Source organism: Myotis myotis, unplaced genomic scaffold (assembly GCF_014108235.1).
Source record: "Myotis myotis isolate mMyoMyo1 unplaced genomic scaffold, mMyoMyo1.p scaffold_m19_p_12, whole genome shotgun sequence".
NCBI classification, from domain to species: Eukaryota; Metazoa; Chordata; class Mammalia; order Chiroptera; family Vespertilionidae; genus Myotis; species Myotis myotis.
The window spans coordinates 5,358,734-5,376,292 of NW_023416316.1; the positions used below are offsets into that span (position 1 = coordinate 5,358,734).

Consider the following 17,559-nt stretch of genomic DNA (forward strand, 5'->3'; position numbering starts at 1 on the left):
GGGGGGGGGAGTCGGGGTTGGAGTCAGGATCCTTCCGCTTACTCCACTGGCTGGAGCTGAGGACCAAGCAGCGACCAGGAAAAGACAGGTTATCGCTGCCTACATCCGGCTCTCGCCTCGGCCCTGGCCCCTCGCACTGTCCTTGACATTCAATCAGGTGCCGGTGATGTCTGCCCCGCCGTGGGGCCAGGCTTCTCTGCGACAAATGGTTCTCATTTGAAAGGGAGGTTATAAAAACACATGCCCAAGGACACTGTCAGCAGCGAGGATTAATCTCGCTTCAGTCAAAGACCATTTCAGATCTTTTTTTTTGGGGGGGGGGGGCAGGGAGATGAGGGAAGGCAGCAGCCCTGGTTGGGAATAAAGTCAGGGTTCGCAGGGTGCCCCTCAGGCTGGCTGGTTTGGAGGCACATTGTGGTGGGGGCTGGGGGGGTCGGGGTCACCCCATCCCTGCTGAGCCTGGGTCTGCCTCCAGGCCTGGCTTTGCTTCCCGGGTCCCTGAGGTGGGCGTTTCTGGAGGCGCCACCCCCACGTGGAGGCTCACCCTGCTCGCTCACTGCCTTGGTTATGTTTCAGGGCGGCTTAAGTTGCCAAAAGGAAGGGAAGGATTAGACGCCTGGGACATTTTCATTTTCTGGATGGTGTCAAAAGCTGAGAGCTTTTGCCAGGTGACTCAACCAGAGCGGCCTGCAGGCCAGCGGGGCGGGGGGTGGGCACTGCCTCCCCTCTCACTCCCCTCCCAGCTGCTGTGGGCTACACACGGAGCCCCATTCCAGCCAGGAACCAGGGGGCGCACCAGCTGTGCTCTCAGCCAGCAGCCGCCAAATGGGGTGGCCTGGGTCCCCAAAGGGCCGTGGTGGGTGCTGGGCCACAGGCTGTGGCTGCGGCCTGGGGGCCTCGGCTGAGCTTTCCTGGCCCCAGTGGCTGTTTGCTGACAGCGCAGGGGGAGCGGCAGCCGCTGCAGTCTCATGGGGATGCTGCCCCTGGTGGCCCTGGGAGTAAGGACTTTGTCATCTCATTACAGGGCTGGGAGGTCACTTGCCACAGGCCAGGACACTGGACAACAGCGCTGTCTCCTTTAACCTCAGCGACTTTTCAAAGCTGGGACTGTGGATGTCCCCATTTTATGGATGTGGAAGTTGAGGCTCAGAGCTGATGTGACTTGTCCAAGCCGAGCGGCAGGGGAGGGCAGAGCCGAGAGCTGGGGGTCCCCAGGCTCAGGCTCTTCCAGCGGATCTGGATCCCAGATCACCGCGAGGCTGGGCCGGCCTGTCCTCCACCGGGACTCCATCGTCCTCTCGGGCCTCTGCCCGCAAGCCAGTGGGTGCAGCAGGGGTGGAACCCATGAGGGCCCTGGGTGCAGGCTGGACGCGGTCCAAACCAACGTCCGCAGCGTGGAGCCGTGGATTTATTTTCCGACCGCCGGAGGAGCTGGCTGGGCTCTGCTTGCTTTTTGCAAGGCGCGAGAACTGCCAGGATGCGGTGGGGTCCCCGCAGAGCCAGGGCCCGGCCTGGCGCAGAAGAGCGAGCCCCCCCCCCCACCCCTCATGCGGTGGCCCAGGGCTGTGGGCAGAGTGGGGCCTCGGGCCTGATCCGCAGGACGGCCCCCATTTCAGAGGAGAAAACAGGCAAGAGAAAAGGGCCAGCGCCCTCCGGTTTCCCCGGCTGGGACTCAAAGGGAGTCTGCTCCCTGCAAAGTGCCTCCTCCTTGGGGGTTGCAAGAGGGCCACCCTTGGGAGCCCTGCCGGTCAGTGCGGGGGGTGTGGCGGCCCAGCCCTGCAGCTCTGCGGCCCTGACCCCAGCAGGATGCAGTGATGGGTGCAGTGGGGCTGGTACGAGCCTGGAGCACTTGCATTTTCTGGCAAATTCCTGCCAAGGCACGTGAATGAAACACTAGCATGCACTAGGCCAAGGGCTCCCATCCTGGGTGGACAGGGCACCTTGCACCTGTCTCCCTTCCTGCCCACATTGAAGGGGCCTTAGGGGGCCTCCCCAAGGCCAAATGCCCTTTGCTGGGTGTCCCCCGACACTGAGCTGCACCCTGAGCCAAGTGCATGGAGGGGCTGAGCTCAGTGTCTTCTCTGGGAAGCCCTGGTGGCTGGTTGCTGTGAACCCAGAGCCTTAGGGTCACAGACCGGGGAGGGGGCCGAGCGGGGCCCCTCTGACCTCAGGAAGAACCACGGCACACAGGACACTTCCTCCGGGTGGACGTAACTCGGGCTGCCTCCAGGCCCAGCACGGAAGCTGCATACTTGGCTGTGAGCTTCGGAGCTCTCGGGAGTCTGTTTCCATGTCTGCTAAATGGGGAGGTGGACCCCTGAGTGCGGGACTGGTGGTAGCGCACAAGGCGCACTGCCCTTGTCCTCCGTGAGTGCTTGTCGGTGCCCAATGAAGAGGGCAGGGCTCCCCCGCCATTGATTTCCCCGCCACTCGGAGCATCGCTCACCCCGCCCAGCACCCCTAGAGCTCAGCAGGCGTTGTCTCCTCCACGAACCCCTCCACCCCATCTTCCGGAACTGCTCTCCGCCAGAAGGTACTGCGCGTATAAGAGCCATTTTTAAAGGGAAATATTAATAATTGGACTCTTGTTTATTAGTGACTTTTCAAATGTAAAAGTCATTTTTTATTGAAGAATAATTGACATGCAACATTAGTTTCAGGCGTACAACGATGATTCAGTATTTGTAAATATGGTGCGACGGTCACCGGAAGTCTAGTTAACCTGGGTCACCATACTTAGCCACTCTCAGATCCGCATCGTTAGTTATGGGCACCATGCGGTGTATTACAGCCCGATGACTTACTTGTGTAACCAGCAGTTTGTGCCTTTTGATCCCCTAAATCCGTTTTGCCTCCCTTCCGCCCGCTGGCTCAGGCAACCACCACTCTGTTCTCTGTATCCACGAGCTTGGTTTTTTATTGTAGTTTTTATTTTTTAAAAAAATCCACACATAAGTGAGATGGCACAGTATTTATCTTTCTGTCCGACTTTTTTCCACTGAGCAGAATGCCCTCACGATTCCTCCCTGCTGCTGCAAATGGCAAGATTTCATTCTTCCTTATGGCTGAACAGCATTCTATTGTGTGTATCCACATCTTCTTCATCCATTGATGCACACTAAGGTTGTGTGCAATGGAAAACAGTGCTTCAAGGAACACAGGGGCGCATATATCTTTTTGAATTAGTGTTTTTGTTTTCTTTGGATAAATACCCAGAAGTGGAATTGCTGGATCCTGTGGTAGTTCTGTGCTTGATTTTCCGGGGCACCTCCATACTGTTTTCCACAGTGGCTGCGCCCACTTACATTCTCACCAACGAGTGAGCGAGGGTTCCCTTTCCCACATCCTCGCCAACACTTGTAATTTCTTGTCTTTTTGATAGGAGCCATTCTGACAGGCGTGAGGTGACAGCTTGTTGTGGTTTTGATTTGCATTTCTCTGGTGATTAGTGATGGTGAGCACGTGCTCACGTCCCTGTTGGCCATCTGAATGTCTTCTTTGGAAAAATGTCTACTCAGACCTCTGCCAATTTTTTAATCGGTTGTTTGTTTTACGATTGAGTTGTATGAGTTCTTTATATAGTTGGATTTAATACCTTGTCAGATATATGATATGCAAACATTTTCTTCCTTCCATAGGTTGCTTTTTCATTGTATTGATTTCCTTTACTGAGCAGAAACTTTTTCTTTTGATGTAGGCCCACTTGTTTATTTTTGCTTTGGGAGTCAGATCCAAAAACTCATTGCTGAGACCAATGTCAAGGAGTTTCCTATGTTTTTTTCTAGGAGGTCTATGGTTTCAGGTCTTACATTGAAGCCTTCAATCCATTTTGAGTTCAGTTTAGTACATGGTGTAACACAGTGGTCCAGTCTCATTCTTTTGCATGTGGGTGTCTAGTTTCCACAACATCATTTATTGAAAAGACTGTCTTTACCCCATTGTATAATCTTGGCTCCTTTGTCATAAATTAATTGTGCCATTGCTCTATGTGTCTGTGTGCCAATACCGTGCTGTCATATATTTTTGATTACTTACTGTAGCTTTGTAATACAGTTTGAAACCAGGGAGCATGATACCTCCCGCTTTATCCCCCCCTCCCCCCCCAAGATTGCTTTGGCTATTTGGGGTCTTTTGTGGTTCCATACAAAATTAGGATTGTTCTGTTCTATTTCTGTGAAAAATGCCATTGGAATTTTGATAGGGATTGCATTGAATCTGTAGATGGCTTCGGGTAGTATGGACTTTTTAACAACATTAATTCTTCCAGTTATTTATTCTAACCACCTATGAACATTAAAAAAATCTTTCCATTTATTTGTGTCATTTTCAGTTTCTTTCATCAGTGCCTTATAGTTCTCAGTGTCCATGTCTTCCATTTTCATGTCCTTGGTTAAATTTATTCCTGGATATTTTATTCTTTTTGATGCAATTGTAAATGCAATTGTTTTCTTAATTTATCTTTCCGAGAGTTCATTATTAGTGTACAGGAAAGTAACATATTTCTGTATATTGGTTTTGTATCCTGCAAATTTATGAATTCATTTATTCACAGTTTTTTTTTTGTGTGTGGAGTCTTTGGGGTTTTCAATATATAATATCATGTCATCTGCAAATAGTGACAGTTTTACTTTTTCCTTTCCAATTTGGGTGACTTTTCTTTCCCTCCCCCCCCCCCCGCCCCCCAATTGCTGTGGCTGGGGCTTCCAACACTGGGTTAAATAAAAGTAGTGAGAATGGGTATTCTTATCTTTTTCCTGATCTTGAAGAAAGTTTTTCGCTTTTCACCATCACGTGTGATGTTAGTTGTCATATATTGCCTTTATTATGTTGAGGTATGTTTCTTCTATACCTGCTTTTTTTGAAAGTTTTTATGATAAATGGATGTTGGAGTTTGTCAAATACTTTTTCTGCAATTGAGATGATCGTATGATTTTTATCCCTCATTTGTTCATGTGGTGTATAACATTGGTTGATTTGCAGATGTTGAACCATCCTTGCATCATTGCAATAAATTCCACTTGATCACGGCATGTGATCCTTTTTCATGTATTGTTGAATTTAGTTTGCTATTGTTTTGTCGAGGATTTTTACATCTGTGTCCATCAGGGATATTTGGCCTATAATTTTCTTTTCACGTAGTATCCTTGTCTGGTTTTGGTATCAGGATAATGCTGGCCTTGTATATTTGCTCATATTTTATCAACTTGGCTATAGTTACTGGGAAAAATGTAGTAAAATCTTCAAGTGCAATTGCTGATTTATCTGTTTCTTTTTGTCTTTAGTCTCAGTATTTTAAAACCAATAGACTCTTAATTCAAAGCAACTTGCTGCTGCCTAATGTTTCCAGTGTCTCCTTTATCCCTTGGGAGCTGTTTTTAAATGTATATCAAACTCATGTTCTGTCTGGTCTCTCAGTGTTTCTGGTGTCAGCTTCTTGTTTAGCTCTTCCTGTATGTTTTTCCTGTGAACTCACTGTTCTTTGGGACTCTCAGCTCCACGGGCTGGTACCATGCCAGGGGTTCTTAACTTTGGCTGCACATCGACGTCACTGGGGAGCTTGACAAATGACTGAGTCCTGGGTCCATCACCTGAAGATTCTGAGTTCAGTGACCCAGGTGTGGCCTGGCACAGGAAGTTCTAATGTGCAGTCCAGGTTGGGAACCCTGTGCCCCCCCCGCCCCCCCCCCCCCGGAGAAGGTGGGGGGGGGATGTGAATGTACCTCAGATGTGCCAACCTTGTCCTCCCATATCAGGAGATCCAGACCCTCAAGAAGACATCCAAGACTCCTGCCTTCCCCAAGACCTGTGTCTCTGGTTGCCCCTACCTGGTCCAGGGTATGGTGAGAGGGGAAGAGGGGGCCCAGCTGCTGTTTTGGTGGTAAAAGGATGAACCGGAGGGAACAAGGCAGAAATGATGAGCACAGCCAGAAAACTGTCCCCCCCCCGCCCCACGCCATCTCTCACCCGTGTCCTTGGCCATCTTCCCCTCTGCCTGCTGCTGTTCCTCACTCCAAGACCCTGGCCCTCCTGGCTGTAGTGTTGGGTCCTGTGATCCATCGATCTTCTCTCTTTCTCTGGCATCTCTGAGTTGGGGTTGAGGGAGAGAACCAGCCCTCTGTGGCAGTTCATCTTCCTGCCTCACCCACCATCATGGGACGTGTTGGGCACTGTGGCTTCAGAGACGAGCTGGATGAGGGCCGAGGGCTCACTCTCATCTCTGGCGTCTTTGGGGCCAGCATCAGGACCCGCCCGGTAGGCTGGCCATCGGTCATCACGGTCCCTGGACTGGTCACAAGCCTCACAGCAAGTGCCACTGGGGTCTATTCTTGAGCTTCTCAGCAATTGAATCCGGTCTCCCCGCCGGCTTCAGGAAATTTATTCAGAGTATTTGCCTGCTGCTTTTCTGGGCCTGTGCTGGTGCTCAGATGGAGTGTCTCTGTGGCTGGGGAGGGCAGTATGATAAGCGAGACACGTCCCCCTTCCTCCAGGAGCAAATACTCTCATGAGTGGATCAGATGGCTCCAATGCCACCAATGGAGCCACGGCTCTCATGTGCGCTGCATGGCGTGGCTCGGGGTAGGGTGCCCATTACCTCCAAGGGGCCTAGAAGGACATCACGGAGGCGGTGTATGAGCGGGGCTTTGAAGGACAAGTAGGAGTTTATCCGGCAGGAAATCAGGAAAATGCTTTCTAGGCAGAGGGAATAGCATCTGCAAAGGCAAAGCAGCACAGAGTTTAGGGAACCAGAAATATAGCAGCGAGATTAGTGGGAGCGGAGGCTGGCCTGGGAGGTGGAGGTCATAGGATGGTGGTGGGCAGAAACCGGAGGGACTGGGACTTCACTCTGGGGGTGAGGGGCAAAGCCCTGTACGTCTTGTTAGATGGACCTTGGCTGTGTGAGAAATGGCCCAGAGGGGAAGGCCCTGGAGGCAGAGGAATGGCGGGAATCCAGGCGAGGAGAGTTGAGGGCCAGAACTAAAACAGGAGCAGCAAGAAGAGAATACAGTGGCCGAGTTTGAAAGCAAATTTAGATGAGCTGGCGATGGGGTGACCCCAGATGGCTCCAGGGGAGGTGTGGGTGACTCTGGGGGAGGTGTAGCTGTCGGAAGGGGAGTCCTGCGGGGGAAGGAGGGAGATGGGACATTCAGCTGAGGATACGCTGGGGTCAGGGTGGGACATCCGGGTAGCTGCTGGGACTGTGTGGCTGGAGCTCAGGGAGATGGGCCCGTGACAGAGCTAAGCATAAAGACATGGGCTGCTCCCGGCTGCTGGGAGGAGGAAGAAGGGGGAGAGAAAGGCAAGGGTGGGGCCCAGGGATGCCCCCAAGTTTTAGGGATGAGCCAGTTTGTCTGGAAAAAATAGGCAGAGCAGGGGAAGAAGTAGGAGAGATATGGCTGGGGTGTGTACACACTGTGGAGTGAGATGGGCTAGACCCGTGGTCGGCAAACCGCAGCTCGCGAGCCACATGCGGCTCTCTGGCCCCTTCAGTGTGGCTCTTCCACAAAATGCCACGTGCGGGCGCACAGGTACAGTGCGACTGAAACTTCATGGCCCATGCGCAGAAGTCAGTATTTTGTGGAAGAGCCACACTGAAGGGGCCAGAGAGCCACATGTGGCTCGCGAGCCAGTTTGCTGAGCCGCAGTTTGCCGACCACTGGGCCAGACCTTCAGCTTTGTGAAGACAGGGATGCGACTGCTGAATCCCAGTGCCCGGCTCAGGGCCTGCATCTGGAAGGTGCTCACACTTAACTTAGATGGCTAGGCGGACGGATGGAAGGATGAATGATGCGTCATCCACCTCACAGTTCCCAGCAGCCACCTGGGTGTCCTGGTGGGGTGCTTTTCTGTCTTCCTGGGAAGGTCTCCCACCCCTCTGCCCACAGTCCTGCCTTCCTCTGTAGCAGATGCCTCTATAGGACCCAAACCTAAACTGGCTCCAGATAATCTGTGATCACATATCCCCCCTCCCACCTGGGCCAGAGCTACCAGGAATAGAAGGGGTCACCTGACCCAGGCCGGCCAATCAGAGTCTGACCTGGGACTCTTGCCTCTGGATCTTCTGAATGAGCATGTGTAAACTTGGGTGACTGTGTGTACACCCACATGTATGTGCCAAGAATGCTGGTGTGCAGAGAACATGAGAGGGAGAGCCAGGGTGCAAGAGAATGGGAGGTAGAGGCAGACGAGGTGGCGTGGGCAAGACAGGAGAGGCAGGTGTTCCCTGGCTCTGGCCTCTCTGAGGCTTGGCCAGGTCCTGCTTTGGGCTCAGTGTCCCCTGGGTCTGGCTGCTAACCCTGCCTTGGCCTTGGCCGCTGTGTGTGGATCTCAGTTTTTTGCTGCCCCCCCGCTCCCCCGGCCAGTGTGTGAGGTGCCTCTCCCGGGGCTCTGAGCACCCGTCCACCTGCCTTCCCCTGAGGCCTCTTGCAGTCAGACTCTGGGTCCTGGATGCCGAAGGCCACCACTTGCACTTGCTGGTGACCCGCCCTGGGCAGGACTCGGCACACGCTATGGACGGCACCACAGAACCCAGGCCCAGACGAGGCCCACGTGTCGCTCGGGCTCTGCTCATGCTACACGCCCTGCGAACGTCCTCGGTCCGCCTTCCCAAGGTGCGCCAGGCACCGAGGGAGGCCCGGCCCCCATCCTGACGGGGTGGGCCACCAGCTGAAGGATGTAGCAGAGCCAGAACGTGAGCCCAGCTCTTCGGACTCCTCATGAAATTAGTTTTCGGGGTTTTCCTCTCCTCCTGCTGAGGGATGCCACAGGCGGGGCCCGGGCTGGAGGCGCGGCCACTTGTGGGGACCCCCGGGGCACCCCGGTCCCGCCGGAGTCCAGCAGGAGCAGGGCTGGAGGCCGTGCAGGTCCCGACCACGCTGTCAAGCCCAAACATGCAAGGTCACCGTCACGGCAGAGCGCTTTGACGGTGAGCCCTGAACTGCCGTCCTTCCCGGCGCTGGGAGCGCGTCTCACGCAGGTGAGCCGTGGGCCGGACCGACACCGCGGCTGCCGTCCCCCACGGGCCAGCCTCTGCAGACGGCGCGGGCAGGCGCAGAGGAAAGGCCTGCATTCCTCACTGTGACCCGCGGAGCGCAGCGCACGCTCGCCTGTCGTGGGCAACGGGACTCCCGCTCCAGGGGCCACTCCTGAGCCAGTGCCAGCGAGCACGGGCCGGCCCGGCCTCCTGATCCCCCTGCGCGGACCAGCCCGTCTAAGCGAAACCGAAACCGGGCAAAGCAGCCCCAGCTCTTTCTAGGCTGGGAGGCCAGGGGGTGGCGTCTGGGACCAGCGGGGGCCTGGGGGCGCTTTATCAGGTGGCTTCAGAGACAGCAGCGAGCCGGGAAAAGGTTAAAACATTTATTTAACAAATTATATTAAGAGACAGACGATCACACAGTGAAACTTCCCTTTGTCAACCGCAGGAGTCGCCTCGAATAAATACGCGCGGCGAGAACAGGTCCTGCGGCGAGTGCAGTGGCCTCGGCCCGCGGCAGCTCGCGCCTTCGCTGGGAGGGCAGGCCCGGCTCAGGGGGTGACAGCCCTGGCGGCCGAGGCCACGTTTACAGAAGGCGAAGAAAGCTGGCTGACCCCCGGGCGCCTGCAGGCCTCGGGCACAGCAGGCAGGGAGCCTCCGAACCGCTCAGCCTGTGCGCCTTGCAGGCCCCTCTGCCCTCGCCCTCAGGGTCCCTGGCCCCCGAGGAGCTGCGGGCTGGGCTTCCCCACAAATGGCAAGTGAGGGGTAGCCAGCTCGCGCCCTGGCCCGGCTCCGAGGCGTGTGCTTATGGTGGGAGGGCTGGCACCGCGGCTCTGGGGCCAACGACACGGCTCCAAACCCGTCTCTGCCACCCACCAGCCTTGTGCCCTTGGACAAGTCTCGGCTCCTCCATCTGACGGAGTGAACAGTGCCCACGTCTGGGTGTTTGCCTTTCGAGGGGGATGACGGGGAGAAATGTGCTTAAGGTGCCGGCCTGAGGCCTGGCAAGGAGGGTGGGCTTAGTGCATGTGAGTTCCGCGTGTCGCCCTGCGCCCGCCCCTCCCTGAAGGACGGGCCAGTCCCCACCAACCCCGAGGCTCCTCACCACCACCACCCGGGCAGGGGTGGGGGGACGAGACGCAGCCGGGAGCCTGGGGCCTTACCTGCTATTTCTTCCGCAGGCGGGTTCCTCCCTCACCAAGTGGAGGAGGGCCGTGGCCAAGATCAGCTCTTGGACTTGGGTCGGGTAGAAGCTGCTTATAAATTTACAAGAGAACCTGCAGCAGGCACTTCCTCCTCGTCATGTGCCACCTCCGAGGCGTGCAGAGAGCCGGAATGTCAGGGGGAGAGAAGGAAGGGGGCGCTGTGCTCCGCTCAGTCTTCTCAGAGGGACGGGGGGCCGGGCGGAGGGAGGGCCGCTGCCTTCACCTTTCCAAGGGAGCCTCCCCCTCCCGCCCCCTCCCCCCGGGCAGCGGTTTGTCAAGAAGAGTGCCCTCCAGGAAGAAGCAGGTAGGTGTGAGCCAGAGCCCGGCTCCGAGCCTTGTCACCCCCACACTTGCTCATCCTCACCCCCTCACGAGGCAAAGCAGCAGGGTTAGGAGCAGCCTGGAAGCCACCACCAGCTACTAACGCGGTCACCCTGCGGTCTAGGCCACGTTTATCGCGATGCTCAGGCGAGGCCACGCCCTAGACCAGGTCTGCGATGCGGGGAGGGCTCTCGTCTCGCCTCTGCCAGGTGGCCCCCCAGGGGCGTGGTCAGGGAGCTGTGGTCACCCCTCCCCTTCCACTGATGGCCGCCCTCACCCAGGTCCCAGCAGAGCGGCTGAGACGTCAGTCAAGGGAGAGGGGCTGCCGGGTGCTCCTGGTCGAGATAATCTCCCTACCAGGGCGTGAGAAAGGTCGAAGGCCAGAGCGCACTGACCACGGGAGCCACAGGAGGAATCGGGGCTCTGCCTCCCCCCCACCCTCTGTCCCCCGCCTGCTGGACGCCACCGTCTGTCGGCCTTCAAGTTACACAGGTCACCTGGTTCTGAACCAGCCGCCACCACAAAGCAGCAGTAGACACACGTTTTCCGGGCCTGGGGCTCCCCTAACTCCTCGAAACTCAACGAGCTTATGCCTGTGGCACACTGAGCCCCGGCAGCTCTCCGGGCCCTGGGTAAGCACCAATCCCAAAGCCCCGGGGCCCTGCGGGCTCCACGCACTGCGTCTCCTGCCACCTGGCCGCGAGGGAGGCACGGGAAGGCCGGTCTCACCAGGGGTGTCCTCAGGTTTTGGGGAGGTGAGGCAACCACACCCCAATGTCCAGAAAGCAGGAGGTATTACAATGAAGACCCAGGGGGTGGCCCAGGGGCAGGCGGCGAGGGGCCTGGGGGTGGTGGGGGACAGGTGCGTGAGGTATTTTTCGCCGGCCCTGCTTCCTAACGGGGCTGGCTCCTGTGGCACCGTCACCCTGTGCCCTCCCAGGGGCCGCAGGGAAGAAGGTCTGTCCCTGGTGGGCCCCACCTCCCCCCCCCCCCCCCCCGTGCTGCCGTCCTGGTGGGGCCCTCACTGCTCCAGGCACAGCGGACCCCGTGCTCATGGCAGATGCGGGTCGAGGTGGACTCCGCAGCGGCGCTGTGTCCACTGGCCACTCGTGGCAGAAAGGTCAGTGCCGGTCCCGGTTCGACGACCAGGGTCAGACGGACTGTTCCCAGCTGTTCCTGTGAGCGGAGGCGGTGGGACGCGGCAGGCCCTGCTCAGAGCCTCTTTCCTCGACAACCTGGGAGGCCAGTGGCTGTGGTCCCGGGTCAGGCACCGGGCAGAGGCAGTTGGCACTGCTGATGGCACGTGGGCACTGCAGAGACGAGCCCTTTGGGGGGACGTGGGTGTGAGGTGGTGAGCACAGCGTCCTGGGCAGGGAGCGCCGGGCACGCTGCCCCTGACCTCAGGGCGTCCGTGTGGATCCTGTGCCGAGTCCCAGCTCGGATGCTCACGGCGGGTGGGGAGTCAGGCGCGGTCCACCTGGGCCACCGGCTCTTCCTCCTCGGGCAGAGCCGTCGTGAGGCGCTGGGGCACCTGATGCAGTGGGGCTGAGGGCCTTGCTCCAGCCGCTGGGCGGGTGATGGGAGCCGCCTGGGTCTCCCAGGAGGGGCAGTGGCTGGCGGCAGCGACGGGAGGGAAGGGAGTCACTGGTGGCCCCGGCTGCAGGGCTGTTTAAGGATGACTGCTCCTCACACGGACACGTCAGGAGCCGTCGCTACGGCACACACAGGTTAGTCGAGGTTATGAATGTCCCCAGGGAGGGGGGCGTCATGTCAGGCAAGCTGATGACCGGGATGGAGAGCTCAGCTGCCCGAGTCGCCCCACCGAGCCGGTGGGGCAGTGGAGGGCGGCGGAGGGGGCGGGCGAGGCGGGCACTCGGGCGCCGGGCGATGCGTCTTCTCCCCGCAGGAGGCAGGAGGCAGCTGGGCCCTCAGGACTGCGGGATCTGCTGGCAGCGCGTGGGGCTGGGCGGGAGCCTGGCGGCGGCGCTCTGCTCGGTGCGGAAGCTGTACTCGTACTGCGGAGGGACGGACAGAGAGTCAGTGTGCGGGACCCGGGGCGCCAGGCCCTGTGCGTGCACACGGGCTGTGGGTGCGAGCATGTGCCTGCAGACCCGCCCGTGGGGCTGCCGTGCCTGCTGGTCTCTGAGGGCTGGTACCTCTCACAGTCCCTGCCCCACGCCCGAGAGGTGAGACCTCAGCACCGGCAGTGCCTGAGCCACGATGCCAGCGGCAAACACGCGCCCCTGACCGTGTGCCAGGCTGCACGCCGGCGCCCTCCGCCTCCCACCCCTGCAGATGGTCCTGCTGGACGGAGGCCCACACTGGCAAGGGCAGATCTGGGTCTCCGTCCCAAGCCTGACCAAGGGCAGTGCAGCCCCCAGGCCCAGGGGACCCCACTTGCCGCTCCGCGTACGTGCCCCTCGAGCACTGCTGGTGACGGACACACCCTGCCCGTGCCCGCTCCCTGCGGGTGTGCGAGTGGCCTCATGAGCTGCCGAGGACCCTCTAGGGCTGCACCCACTGGCCCCCGAGCGCACCCAGCAGATCCTGGGCCGAGGGCAGCGCCTTTACTGTGGGGCCAGGGGACCTGAGGGTCACCTTGACGGCCAGGTGCTCCTACAGGTTTTGGGAATGAGGAGCTTACACTAGGTCAGTGGTTGTCAAGCGTTTAAAATACAATTTGAAACCTTTTCAGCAGCTGGAATCACCAGAAAAGGGCTCGCCTACTTAAAGCAGCGCCCACCGCCGCCTCTGCGGGGACACTGGGGAGGCTGGTAGGAAGATGGGGTGGAGCCCTGGCAGCAGGGGGGCATCCCCCGGGCACCCCCACAGGGAGGGCTCCGGACGCTCTGCTCCCACCAGGCACCTGGCAGAACCTGCCCAGCACCCCTGCACCCCTGCAGCCAGGAGGCACTTCTGGGGCCGCGCTGAGTGAGAGCAGCTGGAAGTTGAAAGGTTTCAGGTTTGATAGTGTCCTCAACCCCCCTGCCTGGCAGTCCCACAGCACTGGCCCAGGACAGACAGACAGACACAGATGTGCGCTGGGGCTGGGGGAGGCCCGGTTGACCATCCCTGTGCGAAGGTGGAGGTGCGGAGCCACAGGCCCCGGTGGGGGAAGGATGGGGACCCTACAGACAGCCTGTCTCCGAGGGCGGAGGGCGGGAGAGGCGCTCACGTCGCGGGGCACCTTGGGCAGGTCTCTGCTCCTCTCGGGACCTCGGTAAGCTCACCTCTGCAGTGGGGTCACCAGGAAGTGACAAGGGTTGGTGAGGGCACGGAGAAAAGGGAACCCGCGTGCATTGCTGGGAATGTCAACTGCTGCCGCCGCAAGGAAAGCAGCTTGGAGACCCTTTAAAAACTAAAAACAGAACCACCACGCGACCCAGCAGTCCCACTGCCGGCTCTGAGCCCAAGGAAGTGAAGAGACAAACGAGGAGCTGTCTGCCCCCCGCAGCTCACTCACATGATCCGGGCAGAGCACACCCCGAATGCCCTCACCGGCTCAGGGATAGCGGAAGCGTGGCACACAGTACAGCTGCTCGCATGGGAAAGACGTGCGGGTGTGACTATTACAGCAGCTTTAGTAACCCAACAGAGCGGCACAGGCAGCGGCAAGCTTCGGCCCAGCCCTGTATACACACGGTGGAATATTGTTCGGCTGAGAAGAGTGAAGTCCTGCTGTTGGTGACGCATTATGCTAAGTGACATAAGTCAGATGGAGGAAAAGTACCACATGATCTCACTTACGTGTGGAATCTAAAAAACAAAACAAAAAACCCCAACCAGGCCAGAGAGCAGATTGGTGGCGGGGGGGGGGGGGGGGGGTCAAAGGTACAAACTTCCGGTTCTAAGGAGTCTCGGGGAAGTGGAGGTGCCCTGGACGCGGCAGCGTGGTGACGATGGCTGATGCTGTTTTGCATATTTGAAAGCTGCTAAGAGTAAATCTTAGAAGTTCTCATCACGGGAAAAAGATTCTGTAACTATGGTGATGGATGTTAACGGGACTGATCATTCTGAGATACATACAAACAGTGAAGCCTTATGTTATGTTGTACCTCTGAAACGAATACAATGTTTTATGTCAATTATACCTCAATGGAGTGGAGTCACAATCGGCCCTCCCAGGGCTGCGCTGCGGGTGGGATGAGGTTGTGCCTTTGACCTCCCCTGGCCTCCGGGTACGTTGGTGACCAGCCCGGTCACTCTTCTGCTCTCTAGGGACCAGGGACCAGGCCAGGACCTTCGGGTTCAGCTCCCAGGCGGCTGGCAGACCTGCAGCAGGAGGCGGTGGACTCCGGGCGAAGTCTGGGACAATACCACCACCTGGTGGCTGCTCAGGTGCATCACAGCAGTAAGTGTTCCTTCCTGGGCTGCCTTAGCTAATCCACCGCATCCACCCAGGGCTGGGCGCTGGGGGCCAAATGAGCGCACAGGAGACAAGGCGGGGGAGAGAGCACGAGAGCTTTGCTGCCAGTGGCCAAGGAGCACTCTGGGGAGACGTGGAACTGGGGGTGAGGGGGGAAGTGGGAGCACTTGGGGTCCGGGTAGCTGGACTCAGGTGTGAAGATGTTTCAAGGTGGGGAGAGAAGAGGCCGGGCCCAGCACTAGGGATGAGGACCCAGAGGCTGAGGGGGTGCAGGAGGCTGGGGGCTTCACTTCGGCTGCTCTGAGACCAGCTGGGAAACGCCTGCCTGGGGCAGCAGCAGGGGCGAGGCACCTCTCAAATGAGGAGGCGCCAGTGCCAGTGGCCAGGCCCTCCTTTGGGAGGCTTTGCGGGGCCCTGCTGGGCAGGCTTTGTGCCGGCTCCGGCTCCGGGGTGGTGGGGACACGGGGGCGGTTGGGCCTGCATCTGTGGGGGCTGCTCAGCACAGAGAGCCCATGAAGGGAGGTGGAGGCAGAGGCAGTAGTTCCCAGATGTCCAGAGCCAGAGGCCTGAGCCCTCTGCTGACTGGGTGCCAGCAGGGGTGGCCCCAGAAAAGGTGGGGGCCAGAGCAGGATCGCGACACTCCCAGCCTGGGAAAGCAAGTGCTGGCCTGGGCTGAGGGAGCCCTGAGGCCAGTCTTTGTGGCCAGGAGTAGGGCAGGGTCCCTAGGAAGGAGGCACAGATGGGCCTTCCAGGATGAAGTGCTAAATCCTCCTCCTCTCATGTCTGGGCAGGGGCAGGAGGAGAGCACACAGAGCCCTTTCCTGACTCACAGCCCAAGTGCACAGCCCTCCCCTCACCCCCGCCTGGATCCGGGCGCAGCACAGATTGCTGTCCCCCACCTCTGCCCTTGGGATTTTCCCTTTTTAGGTTATATTGGCTGGAGAGAAGGAGACTCCCCCCCTTGTGTTCTCTAACTCCCCAAATGAAATTTCAACATATGTCCCCTGACATAATCCCCCTTAGGCTGCGGATAACCCTTCCCACAGACGCTGTCCTCGGCGGGATTGCGGCCCCAAAGTGTTTGCCCAAGAGACTAGGGCCGCCTCTGGAAGCCCCTCTCTCCCCTGGGCAAACAGCGAGCACCTTTGAAGGTGGATTTGGGCCCAGATCTGTTTACTCAAGACATTAGTCTCCCACATAAGGAAAACCTGCACTCGCCTACAAACAGCAAATCCTTTTTGAATTAAAAAAATTTTCAATTAAAAAGAATTTGGGTTTGCAGAGCCAGCTCAGCGGAGCGGCGCCAGGCCTTGGCGCCCTCTGGTGGGCACAGGCCGCCATCGCAGCAGCAGCAGCAGCAGCCCGGCCTGGGCGGCCTCTCCAGGAAAGAGACATCACTGTCAGGGCCCCGCCTGGGGCTTCCCAGGGGCCTGGGGCCCTGCAACGGAGCATCAGGCCTCACCGCGCACCCCTCCCACCTTCCCCACGGCTGTTGTCCTGTTGTCGCGGCGAGGCGGCATCCCGGCAGTGGGAGGTGCAGACCACAGCTTCCAGGGCACCTGGAGCTGGCGTTTCACTGCCGGGCCACTGGCCAAAGGTGGCGACCATCCCACCCACCGGCCCACTCATGGGCGCGGCGCTGATTCGTGTGGAGCGCGTCCTCCGTGCCTCAGGACCAAAGGCTTCGCCAGCATCAGGGTGCTGGGCCTGGCCGGGTCGGACAGGCACCAGCATTTGCCTGCAAACATTTACCAGCTCCCCCAGAGAAAGGCACATCCCCCCCCTTCCCTCCCTGGGTCCAGCAGCAGTCAGAGCTCCCGACCAGAAAGAGCGGCGCTCGGGGTGTGCCCAGCTGTGGAAGCTGCGGGAAGCGCCGCGCTGCACAGGGTCACAGACCGAGCGGGGGCAGGGGGACAGGCCCAGCAGCTGGCACGTGTCTGCACCCACTTCCTCATGGGATGCAATCCGGAGGTGGGGGTAGAACTGATGGGCGCCAACACGGAGGGCACTTCGGTGAGAGGGGCCTGGAAGGCCCGGCCAGGGGAGCACAGGTGGAGGGGAGGTAAAGGGGCAAGACTCAGGCCAAGGAGAGGAGTCGGGTGCAGGGGTCGGCCCAGTGAAGGGCGGGCTCCGGAAGGCATGGAGGTCCCTGCACAGTCAGAGGGAGGCGGGCAGGGCTCTGGGCACCTGCCTTGGCTGCACAGCCCAGGCCCCGACCTGCTGTGCTCACCGCCCACGGCTCAGCCCCTCGGGGCGATGGGCAGTGTCCTCTCCCCGCTCCTCTGGAAGCCGGGCTGCGGGGACCCAGCCGGGGCAGGTGGCCTGGGCAGCTGGCCTCCTCCGGCCTGTCCTGTCGGCTCCTGCCCTGCGGGAGGCCTGTTCGTACTTGGACGGCGTCACCTCAGGGACATCTCAAAGCTGGGAAAGGGGACGCCTCGGGGCTGGACACTGCAGAGGCTTGGGCTGCGGGGAAGCCAGGCCTGCCCTCCCCTCGGGGGGGAGGTCCCAGAATTCCCAGAGCAGGGAGCACGCCTGGCACCTCCCTCAAGGAAGGGCGGCCGCTCAGGGCTCCTGGGTTATGGCTCCACAGGTGACAGGGCGGCAGGGGCTGCCGGGTCCAGAGTGAGTGTTGGGACCAAATCCTCACGCCCCGTGGGGCTGGTACTGTTCTTCCCACAACAGTGAGCAACCCGGGC

General features: G+C 59.1%; 1 protein-coding gene across 2 annotated transcripts in view; it reads right to left on the reverse strand.

Annotated features, from left to right (window-relative positions):
- Positions 1-11,484: 11,484 nt before the first annotated feature.
- Positions 11,485-17,559, reverse strand: part of MVB12B (multivesicular body subunit 12B) — a 137,141-nt gene continuing 131,066 nt past the window's right edge. Inside the window, exon 10 of one of the 2 annotated variants that reach the window (XM_036329633.1) lies at positions 11,485-12,512. In XM_036329633.1, coding sequence (XP_036185526.1) covers positions 12,426-12,512 — 87 coding nt within the window. In that variant the 3' untranslated portion in view covers positions 11,485-12,425. The remainder of the gene's footprint in view (positions 12,513-17,559) is intronic. The other variant, XR_004971149.1, reaches the window with a different exon arrangement.